Raw genomic sequence first — 24,147 nt, forward strand, 5'->3', positions numbered from 1 at the left:
CCAAAACTTCTAAACTGAATAAAAATGTGTTTATTTTATATGAAAAAACAAAATGCTTTGATTTAAAGTTTAAAGTGCTTTAATAGCATTGAACCTGCATGACTGTAGAGACAGCCAACCATACTAGCAACTGAAATATCCTCCTATGCTATGTATGTCCACATCAACCCAGATGTATAATATATCCTAGGTGAAGAATATGGTGTAAAAGTTAATTTATTTCAATAATTCAAGTAGAATATGGTTTAAAAGTTAATTTATTTCAATAATTCAACTAGAATATGGTGTAAAAGTTCATTTATTTCAATAATTCAACTAGAATATGGTGTAAAAGTTAATTTATTTCAATAATTCAACTAGAATATGGTGTAAAAGTTAACTTATTTCAATAATTCAACTAGAATATGGTGTAAAAGTTAATTTATTTCAATAATTCAACTAGAATATGGTGTAAAAGTTAATTTATTTCAATAATTCAACTTAAAAGGTGAAACTAATATATTACCTAGTCTTATTACATGCAAAGCAAGATATGTTAAACCTTTATTTGTTATAATTTTGATGATGGAAATGTTTATTGAATGTTAAATTAGGTGTTGATGTGTGTGTGACAAACGTGTGTATGTGGTGTTAATGAAAATACGGGACAAATCGCGTCCCGTATTAGTTCAATAAGGGACGCAACATTTTTTTCTCAAATAAAGGATAATTCCATATTTTACGGGACGGGTGGCAACCCTAGTTGAAATTGCTTCTTGTTCTTCAGTGAAGCAGTTTTTTGTTGTTGTTTTTTTTTTTACCTTCAGGATCATGTCCCCAGGCAGCAAGCGTCCATCCCGAGCAATGACCCCCTCTCTGTAGATATCTTGAATGAGGATGCGAACCAGAGGGGTCTCATTGCCACCAACGGTGCTGATGGCCAGCGGATCTGCCGGATCCACCCGTGTAATTTTAATGGTGGTAAGTTCCCCGTCAGGGATCAGGTGATGAAGCTGAGGAAGAACCAGCACTGAGGGGAAAGGAAGAAAAAAAAGATCACTTTACTTCTACTGCTCAACAACGAGAAGGCAGATTTGAGAAACAGCCAGACAAAACAGGAGAGGAAGTTTGGGGGCTGGGGGGGGCATTGTGAAAGAAAAGAGAGAAGCACCAAGAGAGGAAGATGGATAGACCATGGTGGAGGGGTTCAGCAGTGGAACCAGCTGTCTCTACTCCCTCAGGTTACTAAAACAAACTTGTACAAGCCAAGAGGGAACATTTCTTGGCTGGTTATTCCGAGTGATGTTTGCATGATTACTCATATACAGTACATCTGTAGCAAGTATGCTTGGGAAAACCCTCCATTTGAAATTTCCACAAAGTACTGTGACTTGGGTGGGGATGTTTGAAAAGTTTTGACACGCAGACAAGCTTGGCACATTTAGTGAAACCGATGCACTGTGACAATGTTAACTGGAAAACAGTTCTAGTTTTTCTTGATAGCAAAATAAATCTACTGAAGGCAGTCAAATGTCAAAAAGGTACGATGATTTCAAGATTTACAGCAAAAGTCATGGATTGGATCCTTTTTTTTCACACTTCAGCAGTCTGACTACTGAACTTATAACTATAGGACAATATAAATGTAATTTTCTATTCATAAATTCGTCATTGTAAACCTCAACATGTGTGAGGAAAAATGTATTTTTCTCCCAAATCCTCTTTTTTACAACCTCCCCTGATACATAGTTGTGAATTCCACTTCAGTGCTCAAATGGCACATCTTGAACTGGACCATGTGGGATTGGGTGGGGATCTTGTGTGGCGACTGAAGCCAAGAGCCTCGTCCAATCAGCGACGGAGAAGATGTGTTTCTTTTTCTGCGGATGTGAAAAAGTTCCCCCTCTTGTTTTTGTCCTCGGTGGACCATCTCTCTCTGTCACTCTCAACGCTGCAGCCTCAACTGTTCATTGTCCTGGGCGCTGCACTCTCTCTCCGCTCCAAAGTCAATATTTTGTCTTCATTGCAACAGATCCCTTCAAGGAAGGAAATCACACTAAGAAAGACTCTTGTGCAAACTTTCTCTCTCGCCATTCCACACTCTTTCAAACTTTCTCATTCCTGTCTTTTTTTCCTCTATTTCTTCACTTATGGGGACATAATGTTTTTGATTTATAGCTTGATTTCTTTCACTTTTTTTACTATTTTGTTTGAACGGTTCCTTCTCTGCCTCACTCTTCCACCATTCCCCTCTATTTTTAGTGGCAACCAATGAATATTTAATCCTTTCTCTGAGCCTCCTCAGAGATGGCCTCTGAGAATAATCTACTCCCCAATCATTCATCATCCTTCATTCTTACGCAATAGCACGTTCATTCTCCTCTTCCCATCGTCCCATCGTGGCGCAGCTGTAACTCCGTTGTGGTTGGCTCTTTGTTCTCCACTTTGCCAAAACAAAGCTCATGCTGTGGATACGCTATCAGGTATCACTGGATTTGCTATAGAGCCTCTTATGGATCTGGACGACAAAAACAATGCTCTCCCCGGGGTCTATTTCATCAAGTTGATACCCGTGCCAAATGACGGGAGGTCAGGATGAGGAGATATACTGTAGGGGCATTGAAGAAGGAGCTAAATAAGGGAGAGCCTGAGAGAAAAGAGGCTGAAATGAATCGAAAGACATGAGCCACAGAAGGAGAACGTCCTCTGCCTCATCTACTGTGACCTCTGGTATCCCATCGATATCCAAAGTGCCTCAGGCTGCCACTCTAGCTCCTGATCTGTCTGTAGTGATGTGCCAGCAGAGTTATGCAATGTGCAATCTGTAGCTGAATTATTAAAGAAACATATGCTGCTGTTAAAATGCAGGCCCCAAGACGCATCACCTTCAGTGCACATCTGAGGGAACATTGCAAATAGACACATTCGGAAACACACACATCAAGCCCTCTCTGGAAGCGTCTTCAGAGACCAGACAGAACCCACTAGATTGTTTGAAAAGGCTTTTATCCATACCTTCTTGTGGCACACTGGAGTTTCTGGCATTGTCTCTCTCCTCAGATGTCTCATTGCTGACTGTGTTGCCACTCTTTGTCCTCCGCAGAACACTGAAGGCCCGGTTCAGCCTCCTGAAGGAGCGACTCCTTACTGATGAACGGTCAAAGTTTCTGACTGCAAAGACAGGGGAGGAAGAGAGTCCCTTTATACATTAGCTCGCTCCCAACATGCCCAGACATGCCTGAGTCGGGCTCCTCACAGCCAATCCTCAGCTTACTCAGAAAAGACTTGTTCACATCTTTCAGCAGACACTGGTAGGAATCTCAAATACCTCAAATCTGCATGGAAAGCAGGCGCTGGTCTTAAAGCTATACTGTCTGGCGCATAGTAGTTATTTATCATGTGATGAAGATTTAGCAGTTTTCACTGCTGCACTGCATCAAAGATACACTGTGGTATTTTGACTAGTTGTAAGGCAGACTTTCTGCTCCTTTCTGCTTGTCAGGTAGTCACATAAATTCTGAAACCCCATAACAAATTATATATGGGAAGGTCAGGAGTGTAGTGGTTGTGTAGAACAGCAACAGTGAATCAAAGCACCTGGAAACATCACTTTTCTGTCTTGAACTTATTGAACAGTGGGTGTTATTTTAGGAACTGACTGATATCCTAGTCATAAGGATTTAACAGCAAGACATCAAAAGCATTGATTTTTTTTAAACCAATTTGGTGCTGCAGCAGATTTTTGCAGGTCATTTCTAAGATTGTTGTGCAACCGCGATTAATAATAGATGTGTCAATGACGAACACTGGACGGAGGAGCCACCTTTTTCTCTGCATATTCTCTGCATGGTGCAAGTATAAGGACTTACATGTACGAGGCATTACTCATTCCTGTTGGAGAGTTCACACTTTTAGCTATTCAGCAACTAGCACAACAATGCATCTATTAGTAAGCAAAGGTTAAGTACACTACAATCTGTCTTTTCCTTTCCCAACATAGCACAATGCATATCGATTTATTTTTGATGGATATTTGTACGCTCTAGTTGATCATTTTTTAGGAAACATATGCGCCTACAAGGCATATATCTGACCTCAGTTGAATTTTCTTTTGCCAGATAAAATATATTGGAAAACCCACCGTCCAACTACAGGAATCTCAATTAAATAAATAGGGTTTTGGACCATCTCTCCGAGTTTCATTCGATGAGCAACCTTCAGCAAGCTCTAAAAACGACTCCTTTTTAGTGCATGGAGTTCAACAAGTGATACTTTCATTAAATAAAAACTATCTGAGTGCTGAGTATGATAGCGTGGTTGTGCAAGTACAGCAGTGATGTAACACGCCGTGGGTTTTAGTGACCGTATCCTCAGCAGACTTGGCCATAGCGACCCTTTGCCTGGTACTTTGCTTTCAAGGCTGCAGATGCAGAAGCGAGGCAGCTGCTGCAGCTCGCCTGCTCCGAGCATGGGCCAGCGAGCCTCTGCAGAGCCAAACCCTCCCTCTGCGGACCCAGGGAGACGGGAGGGCTCCTGACAGCCACATTATTCTTTAAAAAGCACCAGCAACTGCTGGTGCTGACAGCTTGTTCAGCAGTAGCGGCGCTCACGGTGGTGGAGGTGGTAGGCGCTCAGCCGGCTGAGCCTAAAATGCTGCTGCAGCGTCATTTGGTGTCCACAGCAGTTGCTTTAGCAGGGGAGGAAGAGAGCAACTCTCCTGACTGCATCCTGGTTTCACATATAGGAGGAAAGGAGGGAGATCTTCGATCATGTCATGATTACAGTTGCACCAGCTATATTTAGTTTTATCCCACTTCTGGCTGACTCTTCGACTTTCTTGCTTTGTTTTTTTTTTTTACTTTTTTCCCACAAAGAGAGATTTTATGGATTAGTGTGGAAAAAAAATCGTAGCAGGGCTAATTGGTTAATAGGATTTCTATCAGAGACCATTAAGAAGAGCAGACGCTGTGTGTGAGGTTGAAAGATCACTTATGTAAACTGTAGTTTAACATAGATCACTTGTATGTAAGTAATGGATGTACTGACACATTTTATCGTTTTGTGTAATCTCCTTGAAATTATTTTTTGTTTTTGTTCATTTGGTTTGTTATTTAGTCGTTTATTTTTTGATTGTTTCTTAATTATTAAATTGTACTCTATCGTTTTTCATATATCCGATCATTTCTCTTTTGTGTAAATTCTTTGTAATTTTCCTTTAATTTCAATCATTTATAGATTTCTAACTGCTCATTTGTATATTTTGTTTTTATAAGTATGATATTAAATTTTATGTTAACTATAGGTGGAGGCACCTGATAAGCTCTTTTGAGTTTTCGCCTCTTCCTGCACTTTAATTTGTAAAGTTGGTAATTTTATTTGTGTAATGTTTAACTGTGCAAATAAATAAATCTAAATCTAAATAAATCTATGTACCTTCGCTCACGTGACTGAAACAGATGATTTTTTGTTGACCATTCTACCTCTTTCTTGTGTCAGCAGATGCCACGGTAACGTCATACAGGACTGAAAACGGCCACACACAAACCTCCGTTTGCCCACTCACACTCACTCTTCTTGGCGCTGCTGCGAGCTGCCAGGCTGGTCATGCTGCCGGACTGACTGTTGTCCTCCATGCTCGGGTCGAAGCCGGGGTTGACCAGGCCGGGCTCATCAGACAGGAGGGCCACGGCTGCAGAGGTGGGGCTGTCATTGGGCAGCGTGGCGATGGTGAGCTCGGACGTGCTGTCCGTGCACTCACCTTCCTGTGAACGTCGCTTCCTGTCCGACGAGAGCCCATAGTGAGAGGCTCCTTTACACCTGCAGACATGGAAACAGAAGGTCCCAGAGTGAGATTTAAGTGCATGTGCAGTTAGTGATGTAGTGACACTATTGATGTTTCACTAGCTCAAATAATGAGCTGGTAATTGAAGCCAAATGGGCATAAATGATGTCAACAGTTGAAGGAATGGTCCGATTCTAAAAACAAATACAAGCACCACCTCTTATCTGACCTTAAAGCTCAAGGAAACCACACAGCCTGTACAACAAACCACGAATGTCATAGCGGGATTCATTCCTACTTAGAAGATACAGGGCACATTTGTGAGAATCTACCAGCACACATTCATTTCTTGTTCTCCTAAAATAAAAAAATGGTGGTTTCTGTTGCTTTTATCTCCTCAGGAGTATCTGTAATCAAATGTAGGCTGAGTTTTCTCCACGGCACTGAGCGTAAGCATCACTGACAGCAGGCTGAATGCGAATACATGAGAAAATAAATAAATCAGCTGGTGAAGAGAGCGAGAGGACGGGGAGCTGACACAACATCTGAATATGAAACAGAAATGGTTTGATTGTTGTTTTTCTCAAAAACAAATCTAATTCCTGAGTTTCCAGATGTCTTCTGGCTGTCAACAGCAAAGCAACCGCAATACATTTCCACTGTCTCTCTTTCTCTCCCTGTAGTACGCGCTCATGCAAAATCATGCACATATTATGCTACGCGCAATAAAAGGCTTCTCACACTAACAATATTAAACTGGGAATGTTTGTGTGTGAGTCAAAGTTATCCCTACAGAGCAGGGTGTTGCATTGTGGGAGGATTTTCTTCCATCTGCGAGCCATGACGGCTTCATCAGAGGCAGGAATAACTCTGGCCCGTCTCTGTGGATGTCTCTGCGGAGCCATCAGCACAAACATTAACTGGGTTTTAATGAGCTGGATCAGGCCCAGGTTCAGCTCCTCCAACAGTAGCTCAGATTATCACAGGATGAGCAGGAATCTATTCTCCCATGCTGTGAGAATCTAAGCTATGAAACTGAAAAAGGACAGGTAAAGCAAAAGCAAGGTGTGATGGCTGACATCATCGCAGAGTCACAAAAGAAGAAGGATTAGGTGAAAACGAGCTGTGTGAGCTCAGGGAACCCATCAGCGCCACCAGAAGCGGCATTTTGTCTCAATTACCAAGCTGTCTGAGCGGGTCATGCACTCCGTCTATTCCTTACAACAAAAATCATTTAATCCAGAAGAGGGTCCTGCATCTCCCTCGTAACCACAAGTCAGTCTCCCAATCAAATATAATCCTACACAATACCCAAGTACCCATCGATCTCACTCATGAGGAAATGGCGATGCATTGCGCGTGTGTGTACCTGTTTGTGGACAGTGCCACAGTGAGTTATTCACGGTTGCCCAGTAAGTAAATTAAATTCCACCGAGCAGAGCCATGCAGCAACACACCACTTAACTGAGTGAAGTGTTTGAAAAGGGCAATATTTCAATCAGCAGCAGAGGAGAGGGCAGCGTTACATTCCTGGGAGGGCAGAGCCTTTCCTCACGTCGCTCTCCGTCAATTAAAGGAATTAAAGTTGAATACAGGTGGAAAAACACCACTGACTCTCACAGCTCCGTGTTGTCTGCAACTCTGACCCTTCGCTGTGCGAAAACCTGCCCTCTCACGGATGAAGAATAAGGTGAAGAGGTAACTTTGATGCTGAGAAGTTATGGCCTCTTGATCAAACTGGTTCAACATGCAGCCTGTTGGGGATAAAAATCTAAAAGCGCAGCACATTCCAGCCTTGATTTGCTTGTTGCTACACAGCTTATCTTCCTCCAAAACAGGCTCCTCTTTAACTTTAATTTTTCCCAGCTGGAGTTAATGTCTTCATTTACATATAGAGTCAATCTCTACTGAAGTGCCTTGTAGCAGCACTGATTGTGCTGCACTCTCTGGGCTCAAGCATTTCTCCTCTTAATTTTCTACCCATACATTTTGATTTGGTACAAAACCTCCAGTCACCGACTTCAGGGAACCGAAGACTTGAACTGCATTCCCCTGTTTCACGATGTGCAGAGGAAAATGAAAACCACAGTCAGTGGCCATGGGCAAACACCGTTAAATACAGGTTTATTCAGTTACGGGCATATTTTAGAGACCACCCACATCTTAAAGCATCTTTTGATGAATGCACACAACGTGAATGGAGGTGTGGGTGGAGGCTCTTAAGGGCTTCATTTCATGTGCTGTGAACAGGCAGCTCAGAAGAAGGTGATGGACCTAAAGACAGGGACAAGTTGTCTGTTTTTCATAAGGCCGAGTTACACCGAGCCTACTGTTTAATGAGCAATTGTTTTATTAATACAAACTTTATGTCCCATAGATGAAAAGGATTTTCCCCTCAGGGATACTGTAAGAGCTGCCTTAAAGCTGTGGCCATTACTGGAACTGCTTAAGTGTCTGGGGGATGAAGAGTATGTCCGAACCGCTGCAAGAGGTTAAAGGCTGGAAAGCACGACAGAAAACCCTTGTCTCTCTAACCAGGGTGGTCCTGCAGCCGTAGAGCCAAGGTAAGGAGGCCAATTAAGTCAGCACACTTGAGACGAGAAGTGCTTGCACATCTGCAGAAATGTGCACACGTTTCCCTCTTTACTATCAGTCTCCCTTCTTTTACGAACAAACAGTTTTATGTCTAACGATGTAACTTTGAGTACTTGGGCAAGGCTATTCTAATGTGTTTTTTCAGGGGATGATCTCTGAGCTTAGAGGAGGCTCATTAGCACTGCTGCAGTCTTGTTTCATTCAGCCTCAGTTATCACATCATCTCTCTAAAGCCAAGGATCTATGGAGAGATAAAGAGCGCGAGCACGCTCTCAGCCTCTCTTTCTCCTCTTTACTCCCCAACCTCCTTCTGGTTCTCCCCTCCGCTATTTGCTTCACAACGATAATTACCCATAACGCTATCAGGGACATGGTGGTCTTGCTAAGGCACCCTGGCCGCGACACAAACAGTCTGTTCTTGTGATGTGATATAAACACCAGATCACAACTCATCAAAGCCCGTGAGATTCTCCAATCCTCTTTAGGGGCGAGTGGATTATCCTTCCTAACCTAAATACTCTCTCTGCTCCCTCACTGCCACAGACACTCATGCTGGACCACACTGCCCATACAGCATAAATTATGCCAAATGAGATGAGAACTGGAGGACACGCGGCCAGAGACCAGAGACAGAAACAGGGTTTCTTCTTGACACATACCCTCACAGTGAGTGTGTATATATACATTAGGAATGGGCGATATTTTACCGTTTACGATAAACCGTCAAAAAAATTCCTCACGATAAGAATTCGTCATCTCGCGGTAAAAACGATAAATTCCCGTTGATGATGTTTTTGTGTAAAGCTGATTTTTGGAAGGAAGGAAGGAAGGAAGGAAGGAAGGAAGGAAGGAAGGAAGGAAGGAAGGAAGGAAGGAAGGAAGGAAGGAAGGAAGGAAGGAAGGAAGGAAGGAAGGAAGGAAGGAAGGAAGGAAGGAGAGAGCAGGAGGAAAGAAGGAAGGAAGGGGAAAAAAGAAGAAAGGAAGGAAGGAAGGAAAGGGGAGAAGGAAGGGAGAAAAGAGGATGGGAAGAAAGAAGGAGAGAGCAGGAGGAAAGAAGGAAGGAAGGGAAAAAAGAAGGAAGGAAGGAAGGAAGGAAGGAAGGAAGGAAGGAAGGAAAGAAAGAAAGAAAGAAAGAAAGAAAGAAAGAAAGAAAGAAAGAAAGAAAGAAAGAAAGAAAGAAAGAAAGAAAGAAAGAAAGAAAGAAAGAAAGAAAGAAAGAAAGAAAGAAAGAAAGAAAGAAAGAAAGAAAGAAAGAAAAATTCCCGTTGTTGATCTTTTTGTGTAACAAACATGGTGGATCTGAGAGCGAGATAGATTTATAGTTAAAAAGATGGAGTTGAATTGGTATTTTTTTATCGTCATTTTTATCGTTATCGGGATAAATGCCAGAAATTATTGTGATACATTTTTTAGTCCATACCGCCCATCCCTAATATACATATACATTATAAGGTACATTATTACTTATACCAGTGTATTTACACCTGTTCCTGGCGAGGCCTAACGTCTGCAGCTGCACCTTCTGATGTTACCGGAAATGTTAACGCCTGACGTGTAAAAGCAGAAGAGAGAAGGAAAGTGTCTCCCGGAGCACTATAAGTCTGTTAGCCTGCATATTTGTCACAACAAAGAAATATGTAGATTACAACAAGAGTGCATGTGCACGCATGCAGTGTTGCAGTCAGGTCATCAAACTCTGAGTCCGAGTCCAGACTCAAGTGTCTGTTGTTTGAATCCCGGTCAAATCCGAGCAATCGAAGAATAATCTGAGCCGAGCCCGCTTAAAATGACGTCACCTTCAGCTTCTTAAACACAAGCGCAGCATTTAATCTCTTAGGTCTCTCTTAGGTAAACTCGTTCCTCTAAATTGAATAGCAATTTTTTTGTCCAACGTGACTTATAGTGAAATCTGTACAATTCACATTCACAAAAAAAAACGGAGCGGTTTAAAGGGGACCTATTATGGCATTTAATGTATATTTTAAACAGGCCTTGAATGTCTTAAAAACAATCTAAAGCTTGTTTTTTCTACATAAATCATAAATCCAGCCTGTGGGCCCTGTCACTAGTTTTACCGCTTCTAACCCCTTTTTCTGTGCTCCATTCTAAGGGAAGGGGGGGGTATGATAATGAGGCTCTGTGCTGATTGGCTCCCTGAATGACGTGTAGCAGGGGAGGAGAATAAACCTCGCTCCGCCAGAGCAGAAATTCATGGTATTTTGTCTCCCCTGTGCTGGCAGGGTGAGGGGAGACCACTTTATATATGTTAAAACAAGAAAAAACGTGTTTTTCATAATAGGTCCCCTTTAACTGAAAGGCCAACTGCACCACGAGACGGTGATCAGCGCCCACTGACAAACGGTCTCTGCGAACGTTACGAAGTTAGCCCCATTCTGACATCGACGGGCTCCAGTTACGACTGCAGCTCTGCGTGGGACCAGCGGGATAGCAGCCTGTGAAAGAAGACGACGGAAGTGATTTTAGCTGTCAGAGGATTAATACGCTCACAGCCACTGAGGGAGTTTTCGTCACCGCTCTGCCCCTTTTATGAGAATATCAAAAAACATTACTTCTCTCAGGGAATATTCGCCGGATGACGACTTAAGACAGAAGCTGTCCCTATCATCTCTTCAATAGTTCTTATTCTTCCTCATATTGCAAAAGACAGAATCCAAGCCAACAGAGTTCATGTCCAAGTCAAGCTACAAGTCCTTAAAAATTAGGGTTCCAGTCAGACTCAAGTCCAGTAATTGGACTTGAGTCGTACAAGTCTGTGTGTGTGTGTGTGTGTGTTTATAAGATTTTGATGTGGCAACATGTGCAGAATGTTCACTAATGAACGTGGGGACGCAGCTGGTGATGCTCCCATTTCTCAGTCCGTTCGGAGCCCAGACTGCTTGCAGCACCGAGTTCTTTCTCAGCTTTTGTTTGTTCAGAATCCTTCATCTCGTAATACAGTGAAAGGAAAAACAACAACAACTTTTCCATCCAGACATTCTTCATGGCTCCTGGTCTTGCTGCAGTCTTCATACAGCTAGTTCAAGGAGAGAATGCTATCTGTCTGTAACAGCTTTGAGCAAAGGCCCGAGCTTGTTCCAGAGAAGACAGACAATACACAGCTCCAAGGAGGCTCCCGTGACAATAACACATACACTCAGGCGCACTATTCATAGAAGTCGAAGAAGAACGCTGATTTGAATCGAATATCTTCCCTTAATTAGATTCCTTAATTTTTAATTACGCTCTTTCAAACATAAGGGTCACTTTCCAGCAGCCATAAATTTGAGTTTAAATGGGGGAGAGAAGCTGGGACGATAGATACCAGGAGTGAGAGGGGAGGGAGTGACAGAAAGACAGAGTAATCCAGTTAATGATGAACTAGAGGAGTGTTAATCAGAGGATGCGCCGGTGTGTTGATTGGATCCGCCTGCTGCGAGGGGTAATCCCATCTGCTGTGAGGGGAGGAGGGGGAGGCCGCAGCGAGAGGGGACGGCCTGTGCTGTGGGAGGAACGTTTGTCTTTTCCAAAGATGGATCCACAAATTTCTCATAGGACGTCGTGGGTCTGCCGGGGGACTACGCGTCAGCGCCTTTGAGGATGAATGCGTTCTGAAACCAAACGAGGAATGAGGGGAGTAGCAGATAAAACTTGGCGCCTGAATTTCCCATTGTGTTCCCGGGCAGGTTTGGCGTGCTTCGTGCAGTTACGAGAGCAGGGGAGCGGGAGACTCCCAGCCAGAATCACAATGCCAGCCGAGTCAGCCAGTTAGAAGCAGCACAAACTCTGAGTCATGCCTTTTCTGGCCTATCAATATGGGCGATCATCAGTTAGGGCTGACCTCATGATTGGGCTGGGAGAATACTTATGCAGCCATTACTGTGTTGGTGTCTGGTTTCCAAGAGAGCAACCTCTCCCTCCTTTTGTCAAAGCAGAAGATGAGCAGAGGACGCACCAGAGCTGATTTATTCTCTGCTGCCGAGCTGAGCTGGATCTAAGTTTACTAATGCGCCTTACGTACATCCACCTCAGCAGCAGCTGATCTCCAGTCCTGCAGTCTTGACGCAAGTGTCCGATTCACACACCGAAGTGCCACAAGTTCCTTGTATCCCCTATACACCGTACAGTATGTGATTGTAGAGAATTCCCACAAGGCTGCTGTCCCACATTGCTCCTGGCACCTTTTAGCCTATATTTCTCTCTCTCTCTGTGCCACGCTAGCCGTTGGCAGCGTCCTGGTTTCTCTCTATCCACGTGCCACGGTACAACTGCTTGAACCACTGCCAGCGATGGACAGTCCAACCCGAAGCCCTGGCACTCTGTGGGACAATGTTCACGTGAGAGATTATCTCTGCACTGCTCTCCTCTCTGCTGTCACTTCCACTCTGCTGGCTGCCAGGCTGCTCGTATGGAGGCCTTCGCACAGATTAGCCTGCTGCAGTAAGGAGGAAGTTGTTCTGTGTAAAACACGTCAAACCTCATAAACCCCATATACAGTAACCGGGCTGGTGAGAGGTAATGGCTCGAGGAGACCTATTTTCACAACACAGCCATCATCAGTGACACCTAAGAGTGGAGCACCTGATATAAATGATTAAAAGTGTTCTGCATTGCAGGAACTGATGCATATTTAAATATAGTGACTCCAGTCCTATCCTTAAGCCCTCTCTGCGTGTCGACATTAATGCCAGTTCACCTTGCAAGAGTACTGTCTTCCTGCTTGGCGGTGACACATCTGAGACAAGGGCTTTGCTAAAGTAAACACTGACCTGCTGCTCACTTCTCTTCATAAATATTGAATAATCTCAGAGTTTGGGGCATTCTGTGTGCAGCATTTACATGTGGAGCAATGCACTGCCAAACTTCTGTGGTCTTTAATGAGTGTTTTGCATGTTAAGTGTTATATGTTTTATGCTTTAGTCTGTATACTGTCAGTGCATTCTTTACACTTGCCTGTGCCCATAGTTTTTTTCTCTGTTCCCTGTACTGCTGCAAACTTGGTGCAGAGCACTCTGAAGATAGATTTACTTGAATGTGCTTCAAGCAGTGGAGAAAATTATTCTCACTTTTTTTTTCAGTAACTGTGCAAGTCGTCAGGCAAGTGCACAGCTTGTCCCACTGGCCTTCATATTGAGTATTTTGGGTCTGTTAGATAGAATAAGACAAGGAGGGCTGCTTGCATGCCGGACAGGGATTAATACTTAATCCAGACAAACGTCTAATTAGGGAAGGTTGCCACACACTTGGAGCGGACGTGAGGCCGCGGAGGCCATGACATGATGCTCTCTGCTCTTTGACTTAGGGATGGACCCAAACAAAAACAAATGACTCGCATTGCTCAGATTCAGTGAGTGTGCGGCAGCCGGGTGGCTAATCCTTTTAGGATGCGCCCATGCCGAAGATGTCCGGAGCGCCGGGAGTGCGCGCCGCTCATTGTGATCAAACACTGCTCAGATGAGGCCTGAAAGGACGGAAGCTAAGCTAATCATAGTGTTTAAGACGCCTCAGCCTGCGCTCAGAAATGAACACAGATTAATTATGAATGTTATTATCAGAGGAGGTCGTGCTGTCATGGGGAGGGAAGGAGGAGAGATTTGTGCTGTGTGAAGAGGAGGAAAATGATGACAGCCTAGTTGATCATCTGCGATCATGTTAGCTGGTACTGACAGAGAACAATAATTACATTTATTATTTAATCAAAGCAGAATGTTTATCCCCCCGCTCCCCCAACCCCCCTCTTGTGATGTTGGTAGTAGTCACACACAGCCAATAAACTTTGCATACACACCGGAATAGGCATATTTAATGTACAGGTGAGTCAGATTACACCCACTCTCATAACTACACCTCATCAGTTAACTGTACGAGTCACTTAAAAGAAAAACATTGTAAAAAGGACGGGTTGATGGGTGATCTGAGGGAGGGAGAAGGGGGGAAGCAGAGGTAGGCAGAGGCTTTGGCTCTACAGAGCTGGAGCCTGCCGCTGTCAACAGCATGGATAAAGACAAATGGTGTGCCATTGCTCTCCAGCCAGGCAGAAAAACACCACATCCGCGTTTGTCTGCTCCTGGTTTCTCTCTCTGTCATGTCATAATCAGCAAAAAACCTCAGTGTCACCGGCCAGGAAAGCACTCTCCACCAACTGCTGTCACTGTTCTTCGGTTTGTGGGTTTCTGTGAGCGTCAGCGAGGAATCTGATGACTTTATTTACCAAACAAGCTCCCTCCGAAGGACCCACATGGTAGGCAAACCGGGTGCAGTCACCATGGCAGCCGTATGTATGGGCAGATGGGAGGCAGGCACAGGAAACGACCTTATACCCTCCTGTCTCATCTCATCTACCCTATCCTCTCTCATCTGCTGCACCGCTCATCCACCTCATTTCCATTCTTTCCCACTTCCTTCTGCCGTTCTCGCTGCTTGTAATCAAATGTGAGGCTTGTACCTCTTCCACTTCTCATCTTCTGACCTAGTCAGTACATTACTCTGTATCACCCCCCCCCCCCTCTTCTCTTTGGCATCCACCGCTGTCTGACAAAGCCTCTTGGTGTCTGCAGCCGCTAAAACCTTTTTCAGTGAAAAGAGAGCATACAATGAAATGAGGGGATTTGTGCGGAGCTCCATTGTTCCATGTATTCATGCAGTATAATGGGACATTTCCGTCAGACTGGAGAGATGAGCAGTGGACGAGCTCAGGGATCAGAAAGCAGACAATGTAGTCAACATTAACGCTCGCACAATGAGAGTCTGGGAGCTGTAAGAAAGCTCCAAAACAGTTCAGAGGAAGAGAAGGAATCTGTAAGATGTATAGTGTAGATCACTTAAATGGCTTGTTAATTATTCCCCTTTGACTAAAAATATTGATGAGTAGCTTCCATTTAAGTCTGTTTGCATGCAATATGAATGAAGATCTGTCACTTTTGTCTGGTCTTTGTATTAGTCTCGGCAAAAATGAGCGATATTTAAAAATCGCTATGAATATTTTAGGTTTTACTTTTAACAATAACAGCAAAAACACAGAATTATAAGCCTGAATAAATAAATAACACTGACACTCTTTGTTTCCATCCTGTTGTTACTCATGCAGTGTTGTATGAAAACACTTTTTTCCCCTTCACAGTAAATACCTGCAATTAATTTTTTTCCATTGTTTATACGCGATAAAATGAATTTTGTGTGTGCATAAAGGTTTGAATGATGAGCAATGAAGCAATCTGAGAAAAACCAGCAATACATTTTTAATACCAAGGTGAAAGTCTACCCCATATGCAAACGTAGCATAAGTACAACCATCCCTATGCCTTGAGAGACTCTACAACTGTGAGCAAACGTTTGCTGACATTGTGCTCCAATCAATGCCGTAATTATGCACTCACTCACACGCTGTTAACGACAGATACAGTACGGGAGAGAGGCCATGCTGCAGTGTCGCTCCGTAGCATCCAAACTGTGCTGGACAGCACAAAGGACTACCTGCAAGCTCTGCTGCATCCCAGTGTCACAGCAACCAGTGACCAAAGCAGTGGGGAGCTATCGACTGGTCGCCTCTACAAGCCACAGGAACAGCAGTCCAGATCCAGATGGAAACACTGGAACTTGCATGAGTGTGCCGTGTGAATGAACACCACAAATAGAGGGTTGATGAAAGTGGGAGAAATGCACGGGACACATGAAGAGCTGCACGGTGGAGTGATGGAGAGGGAGACATGGGGTGATGCTGGTGAACAGGATGCAGAAGGAGGCTGAGAGTCGTACTCACAGTTCAGAATAGAGGATGTGCAGGTTGCCCAAATTGTCTGTGTAGTTAGCCGGGCTGAGCCAGGGCAGCACCAGCAGCAACAGAGCCTTCATGGTCAACGCTCAGCTCGTCCTCCTTCCTCCCCCCACCCCGCTCTCTGTTCCCCTCTTTCCTTCTCCTTGAACTGTAGCCGTCTCCTCTTTGACTGTGGCCCCCCTCCTCCCCGTCCCCCTCCTCCACCTCCAATGCTCCGACCCTGGCCGTGCTGACCCCTACCCCCACCGCCTCCTCGCTCTTCCCGCCTACCTTCCACGGACGCGCTCTCGGACGGGATTTAATCCTTCACTTCCTACCTTTTCAGCCTCTCTTCCCAACCCCACCCCCCCTTCTCTGCTTCTGCCTGTGCAAGTTGCTCCCGCCGCCTCAGGCTGCCTGCCTGGCCATCTCAGCTGCAGAGGCAAACGGGCCGGTTGCCAGAGGTTGAAGACGGAACGGAGGAGGAAGAAGGAGGAGAGGCAGGTGCAAAGGAGAAGTCCCGTTGTGGCACAGCAGGACGATGAGAAAGTGCAGGAAGAAGAGGAAGAAGACCCATGCATAGGTGGCACATTTGGAATACAATTTGAGATATGCAGCCCCTTAATCTGCTCTGGGCACTGGCGAGTTGTAAGAGGATTTGTGCTCGTATGCGAGTGTGTGCATGTCTCTCTCCCTCTATGAGCGAGTGTGTGTGCATGCGTGTGTGTGTATGTCGGAGAGAACATCGCAGGCTTTGACTTATACTGCAGCAGAAACCACTGAAGGGGGGGATGGAGCGCACCAAACACAAAAATCAATGGGGGGGAGGTACCTGGTGCTGCTCTGATTGGCTCTGCATTTCTCACACGCTTACGCACTTATATATCCTCAGACATACGTGAATGCACACACCGCCTCTGCAATCACCTCTCCCTGCATGCACATACGCTGGGCCGTCAAGGGGAGGATGGAGTGGATGGAGAAAATATACTACCTTCCATTCCCTCACCCCTCTCTTCCAGGATGGACTGTTCCCAGTGCAGCAGATTGGTCTGATCGCTCAAATGAATCTGCCTACATGTGTGTGTGTGTGTCTGTGTGTGTGTGTGTGAGGAGGGGGGTTAAAAGAAAAAAAGAAAAGGCAGAGCATGACCAAAACACACCAGCAAATCAATTTTCCCTGCAGGATTGCAAGCTTGTTATTCAGAGTGACATGAATTAGAATGATGGAGATAAAAAGGAAGAGCATTTGGAGCATATCTTCATAAAACCACGAGAGCACTTTATTCGCTCAGCCAGTCATTCATCCACACACTCATTCAGTTTTACAGAGACGGTGAGAGTTAAAGGGGGACCGCTGATCCATCATATCAAACGTTGAACCCATTCGTCATGATTGTGCTGGAATCTGGCTCAGGGAGATGTGAGTGTCGACAGGCTGCATCAGGGCTTGACAGCAGCAACCGTCATTAACCTAGAGATATGATTTGATTGAACAAAAAAAAGAAACTATAACAACAGTGGGATTTAAAAAGAACCTCTACAAGATTACCTTCATATTAAATATGAAAGTATTTTTTACCATCTCTAGTAAACATACAGAAAGAGGCAAATGTGGTGAGAAACAGGTTTGGGTGGGGTATGGAAGGATATCTAAATGTAACCCTCAAACATTTTTCCTACGCCATAATATTCTCCTCCCTCTTTTTATTTTTCCTCCTCCTGTTTCTTCTCTTCTTTTGACTGACTTTTGTAACGTTTGCTCTCCTCGAGAAAGCCATTTAACTTGCGTTAAATGCAACTGGTGTAAATCCCCTGTCAGAATAGATATTTCATGGATGGAGGTAGTGTGGTTAAAAGCCAACTTTGCCAGTGTGAGCGTGCATCTGTGCACGCATGCATGTCGAGGCATAAGTTGTCCCGCGGTATTTGAACAGTGTGCACAGCAATTGGACCACAGGGCATGCAGGAAATTGAAAAGTAATTGGATCGTAACAGGATGCAGTTTTGTGAGCAGAATCGAGTTTGCCTCACAGGAATCGTTTCATGCAGTCCCAGACTCCCCAAAACTGGCATAATAGCATTCACAACACACATACAATACCTTCTCTCAGCCGTTTGTTACCCCTGTCATCCACTTACAGCGACCACATCATCTTTCAAATATTAAAGCATATTCATAATATACCTAAAGATTAGATTTACAAAGACCTCCTAACAAGAAGTGGAGGAAGTTGAAAGAACAGGAGGTTCGACTACAGACGTACAGGTGGCATCAGAAATGGTTTCCAGCTCTGTGAACGTGTAATTCTATTCATTTATTTATCTATCTGTAACAGTAAGAAATAAAACTACACGTTTCCACTCTCCTTTCCAATACTGTTTTTTGACGTACATACCGTAGAGCATACTCGTGTATAGAGGGTATGCATTGACGTCACTTTCCCGCTGGACCACGACCCCTTACTCGCACTGAGTGGCAAAAACAGCTGCAACTAGTAGGGGAAACTGTGTAAAAGATGGGATAACAGCCGATTATCGGCTTAAATTAAAGGCAGTTGGACTTGACAGTGACCCTTACAGTTACCCGAAGAACCAGTGTTCCATGGACATTAATATTTGGCCACGAATCGAGTTTCCTGATATTTATGTGTACTTAATTTTCTAAGCCGGGGAAATACACGAAGCAAAGCTTGAAGGCATACAAAGGTCTTGACGCTTGTTCCTACTTCAAGGCAGGATTTGTTGTAGAATTTAAAGTAATGAGGACACCGAACTTTATGATTTGACTGTTTAACGTTAGCTACCCCAAAATCCAACATTACCTGATACAAAATGGTAACTGGTGCCTGGAATCCAGTTGTTTCTGCGAATTGCAGCGATACATTTGTCTTTCTTAAAGGTATTGTGACATGAAAAACACATTTTTCTTGATTTTTTGTGTTTTGTTGGGTGTCTTGACATCAATTACACCCAAAAAACAACGAACTTTTAACATTCAGTGTATTGTGTGCTTTCTGGGATTTTCCGCATAACTGTGCAAAAACGGCGCACCTGGTTTGGTGGCGGATCGTTACGTAACGATCCGCTAAATCAACGCCCCCTCCACCCAGCTCCCTGCCTCCTCTCCTCTCCAGCGCACCATAAAGGCTGATTTATGGTTCCGCGTTACACCGACGCAGAGCCTACGGCGTAGGGTTACGCGGCGACGCGCACCGTACGCTGAACCCTACGGCGTAGGCTCTGCGTCGATTTAACGCGGAACCATAAATCAGGGTTAACACGGAGCTGTTTACAGCCTCTTCTGTTCTAATCACCGGAGGAGAACTGCTAAGAAGACCCGTGGCCACTGACTGGACTTAAGATAAGGGGACACTTTATTTACATGCCTTTATTTTTGTGATTGTTTGCTGTGGACTGTCTGCTTCGCCCTGCTGCTTTTCCGTGCATGCTTCGCCTGTCGCTCCCGGCTTAAAAACTCTCCGACGCCGCTGTGAGTGTATTGCTCGCGGGGAGCTGCGGTCCCGGTCCTCTGGTCCCGGTTGGACTTCATCCCCGGGCTGTAGTCGCCCTGTCTGGGCTGTGTGTCGGTGTTTGTGGTTTGGTGTGCGCGCGTGTGTGTGGAGACGCTGGCAGAAGTGTGTAGCGGTTGGTTAGAGGAGGTTTGGAGGAGGAGCGGCGCAATGATTGACAGGAAAGGGGGAAAAGGACCCGTTTTTCACGGCGCAAAAAAACACTGTCATAAAAAGGACAGAATGGAGTACTAGAGTGAAGTTTTTCTTGTTACACTCTTTTAGACACATTTAAGGGATGTTGGCCAAGACTTTTAATAGTGTTAAAAGTATGTTAAAAATGATGTCACAATACCTTTAAGCTTATTTTTCAGCAGTCTGCAAAACGATAACTCAGATTTCTTGCTAAATCTATGAGTGCAGTCGATCGCACAACAGCTCTCTCCCATTTTAGATGTTTTCAAGTGCTCAAACTGAAAGTTTACGCTGCCACTCAGTCTTTCTGCCACTCAGTCTTTCTGTCACTCAGTGGGCGTAACCCGCTGTGAAGTCGCATCTGTGACGTCATGCGCATTCCCTCTATACATGTCATCCACAACTGCATGTCTGTCAGTTGTTTACTTTCTAAAAATTCTGAAAGCTAGTAGTCCACTTAGAGCTTTGCAGTTTTAAAAGTATTCTGATCCACACCAGAATCTATCGGCAGTGGCAGTTTTGGGGGTGGCCAGTATGGTGGCCAGACACAGCCACCTCTGACTACCCAGGATACAATGACTATTTTTTTTTTTTTTTTTTTTTTTTATGGAGGCGAATCCTTTTGTTTTCAGCAGCAGGGTGCAAACAGGGCGTATTGTAAGAATGCACACAATTATGACCTGTCCTGTATCCCGTGAGGGTCTGTGGAGACATTTTTTCACATGGTTGCATTATGGTATCATACATCTTCACTTCCATATGATTGTGTTTCTTAACCACCCTAAAACTTCCACTGGCCCCACCCTGCCCCCCCCCACTGAAAACTGCCTGGCTCTGGCCCCATCTGTCAGGATCTCTCTTTTCCTCCACCGCATTTCCTGACAATCATCCTTGTAGTTTGTGCCTTTTCTTACAGGCAGACATACAGAAATGACACTGAAAGTCCAAAGAAAGGGGGAACACATCTGTAAAACATTGCCAACTCTTGCTGAATAAGTGGAGGTTGCATGTGCTACAAGGAGGCTGAAAGTCCAATCCTGACATTTCCTTCTTGGCGTTTTTCTCCATTATATTTATGCCTGTTTATTTTATATTTTCATTTTACACATTTGTTGTTTGTTGTTTTTTTTTTTCATTGCCTTTTGAACCCAAGTTAAAGCAAGTCTTTTACACTTAATAAAGTAAAATGCCCCAGCACATTCAGTTTGGATAGTTAAATAAAATTTAAAAAAGGACTACAACTGAGTAAACAAAAGGAAAAAGGAGAGTAAGGTGTTCAAAAATGTTGCATTATGCACAGACAACATGTATCTACAAGCAGGTCCCCTCAAGAAAAAAAACAAACATTTTGTGCAAGCCCTGGCAGCACAAAGCACCACAGCCAGCAAAAAGAACCACCCATCACATAGTTCAAATTTTGTTCTTGATTGCAGGATTTGTGTCTGGAATAACAATTGTTCCATCCAAAGACCAACAGAGATCATTAGTGATTAATGAGTATGAAACCAGGTCTGATCAGATGGCTAGGCTGTGTCAGTCATTACAACTTCAAACCTAATGCAGCCACAGACTGAGATCACGCACAACAGAATACAGACACACACACACACACACACACACACACACACACACACACACACACACACACACACACACACACACACACACACATTGCCTGTGCAACCTCTTTACATCTCTACGTCCAGATTGGCTTTATTCCCATGACACCCATTCTGAGTGTACATCATTACTGAGATGGAAAAATCAATCCAACCAAACAGCAGAGCCAAGTTTGGTCTGACTGATTTGTCTCGTGCACAATTAAAAGATGACATATCATGTTGCGGATCGTGTAATAAGAAGTTCAGAGTTTCATTACACACCTTCCACTGTCTGACGACGATGCTGCCAAATGACAAAACACACATTTCACACTGAAGGTGGAGACTGTGTATGTTGGGGCACGACCACTGATTCGTGTAAGAGACCGCGAGGTTGAAACCCTTCTGAACCCAGCTCGTCCTCATTCTGTTCACTTGTCTACTTTTGAAATCGTACTTTTCTACGCTACTGGGAATAATACACAACACATACATGTTTAAGGATACTGGACCGATCTCTGATGAACGCAATTCATAACAGAACAGCAAGAACAACACCATCTATGTTTTCGAACCCTAAACTGACTCAGTGCTTTGTTTTGGAGTGTGGGCAAATGTATACCTGCGTTGTCCTGCGAGACTGGTCCGGAAACCTAATTAATGCAGTTTTGTTCCAAATACTGTAGGACGCAAGGGATCCCTACACAGTTTGAGGTGCACCAAAATAATACAGTTTGACCTCAATAGTCAACTTATCAAAATACATCTTTTGCAACACACTGTTAAAAAAGTAATAATTGACCTTAGATAGGCTCGCCAAACTTCTACACTTTGGTTGAAACTTTATTTTCTGTTGTGGGTACAAAATAAAGTTCAGTTCACAATCTTTTGGATAAAGGTAGAGGACATTTATGTCCACAGTGAAAAGGAAGCACTGATATGGAAATCTGATGCGATTACAGGTCTCTTGTGTTTGAATCTGACATTTGCTTGACCTATTTCGCCACTGCGTCTCTCCCTGTCGGCAGACTGCATGAATATAACACAGTTTTAGCGAACTGGTTGCTTTTGTTTATTATCAGTCTGGACTGAAAACTGCTTCAAACTCACTGATGTTTTTCTGAGAATCTTAATGACCATTGCCAAACCAAATATTCCATATCAGTCTCATATTAAACCATGCCACAACCGTAGGAGCTTGATAGAAACCCTTTTCACGCAGTGTGTAGTGGCATCTCTGCGGTCGTGGCCCCTCACTTCCACAGATAACCCTCTCTAACTATAGGAGGGCAGCTGAATCCGACTGGGAGATGGCCTCAGAGATCCACAGCTCATTATAATGTTCACACTACGTGAGGAAATGAGGGGAAAAAACTGACAGATGGTAAGATGGACTAAAAAAGACAGTGAGAAGCATGGGAAACTATTGAATGTGCTGCTGGTGGGACAGAAGAACGTGGGAGTGAGCAGAAAAAGATTAGTCTGTTTGGTTTTTAGGAGTTTTAGGAGAATTGTGTTTGAAAATCTAAAATGTAAATGAAAAGGAGACTGTGCCGCTGGTGTGTGATGTTTGATGAGATACTTTAAGTGTGCTAGTGGCGTTCTGGGAGTGTGGATGATCGCTAATGAAAGTCGACCCACACTGAGAGAAACCACAGTGCTGCGTTTTAATGATATATATGCAGAGGAGCTGGGCCTGCTTAGATGAAAGCCTGGTTTGAGGAGGAGCTCTCTCCTTTGAGACCCACGTTGTGGGTTAATGAAAACGGGCAAAAGCGGGCGGGAAGTTTAGAGTGAGTGTTTACTGCAGGTCGCTGTGGTTTTTAGCAGACAGCAAGGACAAATAGAGGCAGAAAACTTAAAACAAAAGCTAAATTACTTGCTGATGTGGAGATCAGTGATTGCTGATTATACTTTAGTTCTCCTAATGGGTAAATGGTTTCTGCCTTCCTACCTGCTCTTGATGTGGTCTTCCAGTTCGCCACGAGGCAACTTTTCGGTGCAGTGGTCGGTGAAAGGGCAGCCTACAGTCAGCTTGTCCAGCAGCTTGTGCACTAGCAGGCTGGGCTTCCTGCAGCTCTGCAGCATGAGGGGCGAACGGCACACGGGGCAGAAATCGCTCTCCAGCAGGAAGCTGGTGAGACACTCCTGGCAGTAGGTGTGCCCGCACGGCGTGTCCAGAGGCCTGATGAGCGGCTGCAGGCAGATGTGGCAGACGAGGTCGTCGTCCACCTCCTCCTGGTAGAGGTACTCGTGGTTCTCCTCCAGGTTGTGGATGTGGCCGCATGATCTGCACATGTCGGGAGGTGGTGACAGCAAGCCATAGTCTGATGGGGATAAAGGTGGAGCTGATGCTTCAGCCATCACCGTGGCGACTTCCACCTTTGTACTCTCCTCCCAATGCTCATTCACAGGGCAGGATTTGGTTGGTCATCTTGGATTGGATGAAGAAGTCATTAGCAGTCAAGATCTGTGAGGAACAGAAATAGTCCAACAAACAACACATAGTTAGTAATGAATCCATTTTTTCTTTATTGTGGGTGCATTGCTCAAAGGCATTAATAAAAGGGGGTACTGTGGGCTGGGGAATGTTTCGAGGCAGAAATGTAAAGTAGCATCAAAAGGATCTGAAGTAAAGTATCTGAAAACTGCACTGAAACAGCAATACTCTCCTGGAGGTTCTGCCACTGACGAAAGGGAAACAGCATAGTTGTTATCACATGAAAATATTCA

The 24,147-nt window shown here is 44.3% G+C and overlaps 1 protein-coding gene across 6 annotated transcripts in view; it reads right to left on the reverse strand.

Moving 5' to 3' along the window:
* Positions 1 to 24,147, reverse strand: part of lnx1 (ligand of numb-protein X 1) — a 37,261-nt gene that overhangs the window by 9,320 nt on the left and 3,794 nt on the right. For 2 of the 6 annotated variants that reach the window (XM_061737981.1, XM_061737980.1), the window contains exons 2-5: positions 23,369 to 23,884; positions 5,525 to 5,796; positions 2,995 to 3,150; positions 801 to 1,009 (exon numbers count right to left, since the gene is read on the reverse strand). In XM_061737981.1, the coding sequence (XP_061593965.1) occupies positions 801 to 1,009; positions 2,995 to 3,150; positions 5,525 to 5,796; positions 23,369 to 23,778 (1,047 nt within the window). In that variant the 5' untranslated portion in view covers positions 23,779 to 23,884. Of the gene's footprint in view, positions 1 to 800; positions 1,010 to 2,994; positions 3,151 to 5,524; positions 5,797 to 16,112; positions 16,242 to 23,368; positions 23,885 to 24,147 lie in introns of those variants that run through there. The other 4 variants (XM_061737982.1, XM_061737984.1, XM_061737983.1 and 1 more) reach the window with 4 other exon arrangements.

This window comes from Cololabis saira, chromosome 13 (assembly GCF_033807715.1).
Source record: "Cololabis saira isolate AMF1-May2022 chromosome 13, fColSai1.1, whole genome shotgun sequence".
NCBI classification, from domain to species: Eukaryota; Metazoa; Chordata; class Actinopteri; order Beloniformes; family Belonidae; genus Cololabis; species Cololabis saira.